The sequence below is a fragment of the Phaethon lepturus genome, unplaced genomic scaffold (assembly GCF_000687285.1).
Source record: "Phaethon lepturus isolate BGI_N335 unplaced genomic scaffold, ASM68728v1 scaffold52644, whole genome shotgun sequence".
Classification (NCBI taxonomy): domain Eukaryota; kingdom Metazoa; phylum Chordata; class Aves; order Phaethontiformes; family Phaethontidae; genus Phaethon; species Phaethon lepturus.
Window position 1 is genome coordinate 1 of NW_010537989.1, and position 6,991 is coordinate 6,991.

The window sequence follows — 6,991 nt, forward strand, 5'->3', positions numbered from 1 at the left end:
AGCAACATCTGCAGGGCTCTCACACAGTGACGCCAGTCTATGTCAGCCATGGTTTGCCCTCAGCCTGCTGAAGGACAAGTGTGTAGAGGCTCCCTCGGTTTACCTTAGAGCCAAGTCTGGGTCACGGTATTGACACACAGCTGCACTCCTAGCTGTATATATGTACGGCTTCATTTGGGGACTGACTCATCAGGTGAGCACTCATCATGGCTCGCTGGGAGATCCTGTGCTTTGCCTTGTGTTCCTACCTTGGCATAGCATGGGCTGCAACCGTAAGTACAAAAGCATTTCTTATGGCTTTGCAAGACATTTTGCCTGTTCCTGTCTGAATGAGCAAACTCCTGCTATATCTGGTCTGGAGCCCATGAAAGAGGGCCTGCAGACCGTGACAGCCAAGGCAGGGTGTTTTCCTGCCCTAAACATGGCAAAGGCTCTCAACAACATTTTTCCAAAAGTTCCTGTACAGTTCTCTGTCAAGTCTGGCCGGGTTTACATCTTAAGGCTGAAGGTCCTCACTTTCTGCTGTTTATGTTTGGGAGTGCAGGAGAATTGCTGCTGCCTGTCTGCTCCAAAGGGCAGCCTGCAGGACATCTGCATGGGCACATCTCCAGTGGCAGCTACCTGTGGGCTTTCCACAAGGGTCTAAAGGGACGGCTGGGGAAGGGGGGCTGCGAGTGGGTCCATCCGAGGGACTGGGCAGGGCAAGGTGTGGATGCTGGCAACATGGGAAGCCAGAGGCATGAAGGACTGTGCAATGATTTTCTCTTCTCAATGGGACCACACGTAGCTGGGCGTGGTGCACACCGAGGGTGGTTTTGTGGAAGGTGAGAGTAAAAAACTGGGACTCTTTGGGAACTACATCGACATCTTCAGAGGGATCCCCTTTGCTGCCCCACCAAAGACTCTGGAAGACCCCAAACCTCATCCTGGCTGGGATGGTAAGATCTAGCTTTTGAATGCCTTTGGTTTGGGGTTTTATTTTTGCTTCTCTCTCTTTAGTCCACTATTGACGAGACAAAGATGTTGTTGCCTGCTTTCATCTGCTAAGCTTTTAGCCTCGTGGTGGGTACGAGAGTCTGTGTCTAAGTGTTCCCAAGCAACTGAAGTAACCACCTGAAGTAACAAAACCAAAGCATGGCACCTGCAATTCCCCTCCCCATGCCTCAGCTGTCCAGAGCTAGTTCACATAGGAAAGGGTTCCTCTTTGTCACTCCCTCAGACCAGTCACAGTGGCTGGGGAAGCTTTGCTACCTCTGCACTGGACTCACAGAGGAGAGGGTGGATGGACAGACAGCTTGCAACCAAAGGATGGAGTTGGTGCCTCTAACTAGGACCTGCTGTCTTCCCTCTCTCCTCTCAGGAACATTGCAGGCAAAAAAATTCAAAAATCGCTGCATGCAGATGACGCTTACACAAACTGATGTCCGTGGGAGCGAGGACTGTCTCTATCTGAACATCTGGATCCCTCAAGGGAAAAGACAGGGTATGTGCTTGGCAGAGACCTGGGGAGGAGATTCTCAGTTGCCTTTTGTGGACAAATTGCTCTGGAGCATCTCTCAGCCACTATGTTTCCATAGTGGGCAACAGTGGGAGCACTGATTTTCAGAGGGAAAGGTGGGAGCCATGTCAACAAATGTCTCTCAGCTGCAGCCTGTTGGGAGTTTCAGCCTCTTCTACAGAGCATGGACTTTCTTGGCCACAGGCTATGGCAAAGCGTCATATCTGTTCATGCCCAGGTGGAGCAATACTCAGCGAGTGGGTATGGGGATGGATGGGCAGCACCTTCCAGCTATGTTGTGGCTCACACTGCTTTTCTTCCTCATCTCCCAGTCTCTACCAACCTGCCAGTGATGATCTGGATCTACGGCGGTGCCTTCCTTTTAGGAGGGAGCCAGGGAGCGAACTTCCTCAATAACTACCTCTATGACGGCGAGGAGATTGCCGTGCGGGGCAATGTGATAGTGGTGACCATCAACTACCGCTTGGGGCCTCTGGGCTTCCTGAGCACCGGAGATGAAAACTTGCCAGGTACCATAGCTGCTCCCTCTTCAGGGGACCCTGTCACGGGTCCCCAGCTTATCAGCTTTGCTGTGCCCTTGCTGAATGGTGGGTGCTCTCTGTTGCTCAGGGAATTATGGGCTGAAGGACCAGCACATGGCTATTGCCTGGGTGAAGAGGAATATCAAGGCCTTTGGGGGTGACCCAGAAAACATCACCATCTTTGGAGAATCAGCCGGTGCCGCCAGTGTCTCCCTGCAGGTGTGTTGTACTTGTCAGACACCACCAGAGCCACTTCTCTTCTCTGTAAACGGGAGAGATGGTCCCCTTGGCACTCCACCACTTTCCTCCACACATGCCCCTGATTAACATCCTCTCCCGCCCAGGGACAGCAATGCTCAGCCTCTTTGCTTTCTACCTGCTCCTCCTTCTTCAGTTTAGCCAGCCCTTCTGCTGCAGGCATGTGTCCTCGCTTTTGGGAGCTCTGGTGAAATGGCATTTACTTGCCACGTCCCCTTTTCTCTTCTCACCATATCACCTTTTAATTTTAACTGTTGCGACTGTTAAATAGCATGAGAGCTGGGCAGCTTCCCTGGGCCTGCTGCACAAGCTGTGAGGGAATCAGCCTGGTCTGGCAGGCGCTGGTCTCTTCAGGATTTTGTGCCTGAATCCCCCTTGTTTCTGTTTTGCACCACAGACATTGACCCCGAAGAACAAGGGCCTGTTCAAGAGAGCCATCAGCCAGAGTGGCGTTGCTCTCTGCAGCTGGGCCATCCAGAAGGACCCGCTCGCCTGGGCTAAAAAGGTAACGCGCAAGTCCTGCCTGAGAGAATGGAAAAACCCAAAAAAGTGATTCCCTAGAGAAGAGTGTAACTAGCAAGGGATTTGGCAAGAGCATGCCGCCAAAGAGTGCTTTGGAAACATTCTGCTTTGAGGTTAAAACCAAGCTCTCCTTTGCCTCTATGAAGCCGGTAATGAAGCCTGGCTTCGGAAGGTAATGCTGGGAGGTTTCTTTATCTCTCCTCCTGCAGCTTGGACAAAATATAGGCTGCCCCACAGACAACACCACTGCCTTGGCTGCCTGCCTGCGTGTGTCTGACCCCAAAGCCATGACGATGGCCTATCACCTGCAGCTGATCAACCTGCCCTGTAAGTGCCCTGGTCCCCCACCCACACAGGGCTCACCATGCCTTTGACGGGACGCTGGCATGATTGCCAGGAGTGTTGAAGCAGTGCTTGTGTCCTTCAGAAAGGGGACGATAATGGCAGAACTTGCAGTCACCCTTCCGCAGGCAGGTGCACATTGCACTAAATGAACACTGTCCATCATGCAATGGCAGCAGTGGCAGAGGAATTACCCAAGGGCCTTGCCTTGGCTCCAGAGCAACTGTTTGGGCTTTCTGTTCTGTAAAAGCAGCAAGAGCAATTCCAGAACACAGATTACAAACAAAAAAATAATTGACCACAACCCTGCTATTTTCATCTGAGTCGCTGGGTGGAGTGTAGGACTCTCACACCAGGCAGGGAATGCCTTTGCTGCCTGTGGTGATTCCTTTCCCAAGAAGACTCTCCTCTGCTTGCTCTCCTCATGCTCCTAGTAAATAGCCCCAGCGTTTAGCCTCGCTCAGGACAGAGAGTGGCCAAGCCACTGCTGTGCAGCTGCACTGGCCAGAGCCAGCTGGCCTGGCAATGAATGAGCACAGCAAGATGGGATGGGGAGGAGAAGTTCCTACCTTTGGCTGGGCTTTTGGGGAAGGAACTGGGTGGAGGAGAGGAATTTTTGATGTTGCCTGCTAGTACTTAGCTGGCAGATCTCTTGCTCTTCTCCCCACTTACAGGCATGAGGTTTACTGAATGTGATCCTGTGGTCACCCTGCTTCTGAGTGACATCATGCCCATGCTGAAGTCACAGCCCAAGCTCTCATTCACCTCAGCCTATTCTTTCTACAGTTCTTTGAGTTGTGGGATGTGCTAGACCATACATCTGTCTTTTCTCAGCTCCTAATGGACTTCATTTTTGTCTCCTGCTGCAGCTCCCCTGGTTCACACACTTGTCCTCACTCCTGTCGTCGATGGAGACTTCCTCCCAGACATGCCAGAGAACCTCTTTGCCAACGCCGCTGACATTGACTACATTGCTGGGGTCAATAACATGGATGGACACTTCTTTGCTGGCATTGATTTACCTGCTATTAACCGCCCGCTTGTGAAAATCACTGCGTAAGTGAAGAATGCTTTTAAAACCCTTAACATGAGGAATCTTATCTTTAATGTAGCTCCCAAACTCCAAGGACTTAGGCCTGAGTGGACAGGGCACTACCTTCAAAACAGGATGTCACTCCAAGCCAGGGTGCCTAGGGCATATGTTGCCAAGGCCAGAGCCTTCACAAGAAGGACTAGCTAGTGGGGAAGCCTCCCCATATACCTTTAAGGTGCTTCTGAATTCAGCACCGGTGACAGGGTTGGCAGCCCTGATGCTCTCTGTCCAAAGCAGGTACATGCCAGACATGCTGGGTGCCTACCCCATAAGACTCCTCTTTGGGGATGAAAGGAACTTGTGGCTGATTTGGCCCCAAGCTGTTCGGCTGGAAAAGCTGGGAAGCACATGCCCTCCATCTAAGACCTGGACTGAAATCACTGGCTTTTACTCCACCAAACCATTGCTCACTGCAGGGTTCGATGTGAATGTCAGTGGGGTCTGGGATCCATTTCCATGAACCCAGCCCCACTTGAAGCTGCTGGTCTGTAATTAGTTGATACTACTTGTCTTTTCAGGGCCGAGTTCTACAATTTGGTCAAAGGACTTACTGTGGACAGGGGCGAGCGTGGAGCCAATGCAACATACAATATCTATACGCAAGCGTGGGGTGACAAGCCAGACCAGGAGGTCATGAAGAAGACAGTGGTGGACCTGGATACTGACTACATCTTCCTGGTTCCCACACAGCAGGCACTGAATCTGCATGTGCAGCACGCGCGGTGAGCAGCTCAGCCCTGGCAGGAGCCCAAAGCTGACCTGGGGGCTGAAACGCTGCGTTCCCAGCACAAGGGGTTGGGGAGTGGGTTAAGAGGGCTGAACTTGAAGGCGGCAGGCTTTTTGGTACTGAGCAGACACTTACATGTAACTCATACAAACGCTATTTCTCTAATGCTGCAAGGGAGTCATCCTAGGAATTTGTTTTAAATTCCCATGAAAAGAAGTTTTTGCTTCCTAAAAACTTCAGACTCATCCTAGCAATGTTTGATGGCACAAGATATGAGAGTTGGATCATATGAGGGTTAGGGTGAGAATCAGAAATCAAAGTTTAAGATTACCAGATAGAAGGATGTTTTCTCCTGATAGCACCTCTTAGATGCATGTGAGCATCTTCCAAGGCTGAATCTCTGGCTCTGCTGGTATTTGGAGTGTGGTTATAAATCCGCATCCCTTTCTCTGCTCTCCACTCGCAGCTGTTTAGCAAGTCTTTTTCATTTCCCCAGGAATGACAAGACATACAGCTACTTGTTCTACCAGCCATCCCGAATGCCCGTCTACCCAAGATGGGTAGGAGCAGACCATGCTGATGACCTGCAGTACGTGTTTGGGAAACCCTTTGCCACCCCCCTGGGCTACCTGCCCAAGCACAGGACTGTCTCCAGTGCCATGATTGCTTACTGGACCAACTTTGCCAGGACAGGGTGAGTGACCCCGGTTCCATATTTGGGGCTTGCTGCAGCACTTCAACCTGCTGCTTTTGCCTGTTAACTTCTCAGGAGCAATTCCCAAAAGTGGGATGTCCACTATCTGTACTTCTGTTGTGAGCCTGGCTCTATGTCTCCCAGTAGTGGAGTTTGCAGTGGGTCCTCCTTATCCAGGGAACACCTGGGGACAGCAGAAGCATTTTCAGAACCTGTGAACTCTGCTTAAACTTAATTATGAGTTTGTTTCCGAATTCTGGTGTTCAGGCAGGAGTTAAGCCCCTGCATGCAGCCAGGGATGATGCTAGCGGGGACCAAGGGAGGAGATTGCAGGTTGGCAAGTTGCTCCTAGCAGGCAGAATTGCTATGGCTTGTCCCAATGTCAAACTCTCTTTGCGCTCATTTAAAGCCTCGCTTGAGCGGATGGGATCCCTGCCAAACACCACAAACCTTGCTGCATCCACAAGCTGCCCTGATAAAACTGAACTTTTATTTCTCCCTTTTCCCCAGTGATCCCAACAAAGGGAATTCAAAGGTGCCCACTACCTGGCCACCCTATACCAGTGAGGGCAGTTACTACCTGGAAATCAACAACAAGATAAACCAGAACTCCGTGAAGCAGAATCTGAAATCCCGGTACGTGAACTTCTGGAACACGGTCTATCAGAGTCTGCCACAGGTTGCCAACATCTCCCTGACCAAGGAACTGCTGTGGAGCTAAGAAAAAACTTTTTAAGATAGGGCCAATTCATTAAAGGCTTGCTTGTAACTGAGTGATTCTGGCTTCTCCGCATCTTTGCCGTGACAGGATTTTCTTGCTGACATTAAGGTTGGGCAGCAAGTGACGTGCAGTCTCTGGGCAATGCTGTTCCCCTGACCCGTAACGCAGCAGTGTCCCGGTGAAGCTGCTGACAAACGGAGCCATGGCTCGGCCTGCTCTGCCAGCTGTTGGCTCAGGGTTTGGTTTTCCTCCTTGCCTGCGTGACCCCCGGCAGGACAGGCCCAGTCCTGACCTGTCCTCTGGATATCCCCGCGTCACCATCAACATCCACGCTAATAGCAAACAGCTCTTAGTTAAGCACAGTTGTAATACATGCACGCAAACCAGTTGGTGAACTGTTGCCGTACATGCACAGAAATCACCTCAGAAACTCAAAGAGGGTAAAATAAACCCAAGGCGGGAGGTTATTCTGCACTGGTTCATGGGCCCAAGTCCCTGCTTCGCAGAGGCCGGGCTAGGCTGGGCACTTCTAGCTCCGAGCCCGGGCAGGGAGGGCAGCACGACCGGCGACTGGCCACGGTCCTCGGCTTCGGG

General features: G+C 51.5%; 1 protein-coding gene across 1 annotated transcript; it reads left to right on the top strand.

Annotated features, from left to right (window-relative positions):
• Positions 1 to 206: 206 nt before the first annotated feature.
• Positions 207 to 6,397, top strand: CEL (carboxyl ester lipase). The gene is made up of 11 exons (XM_010286633.1): positions 207 to 272; positions 788 to 938; positions 1,361 to 1,483; positions 1,831 to 2,028; positions 2,129 to 2,259; positions 2,696 to 2,803; positions 3,030 to 3,147; positions 4,032 to 4,218; positions 4,774 to 4,977; positions 5,479 to 5,676; positions 6,187 to 6,397. Exons 1-11 carry the CDS (start codon positions 207 to 209, stop codon positions 6,395 to 6,397), a joined length of 1,695 nt encoding a protein of 564 aa, XP_010284935.1.
• The last annotated feature ends 594 nt before the right edge of the window (positions 6,398 to 6,991 follow it).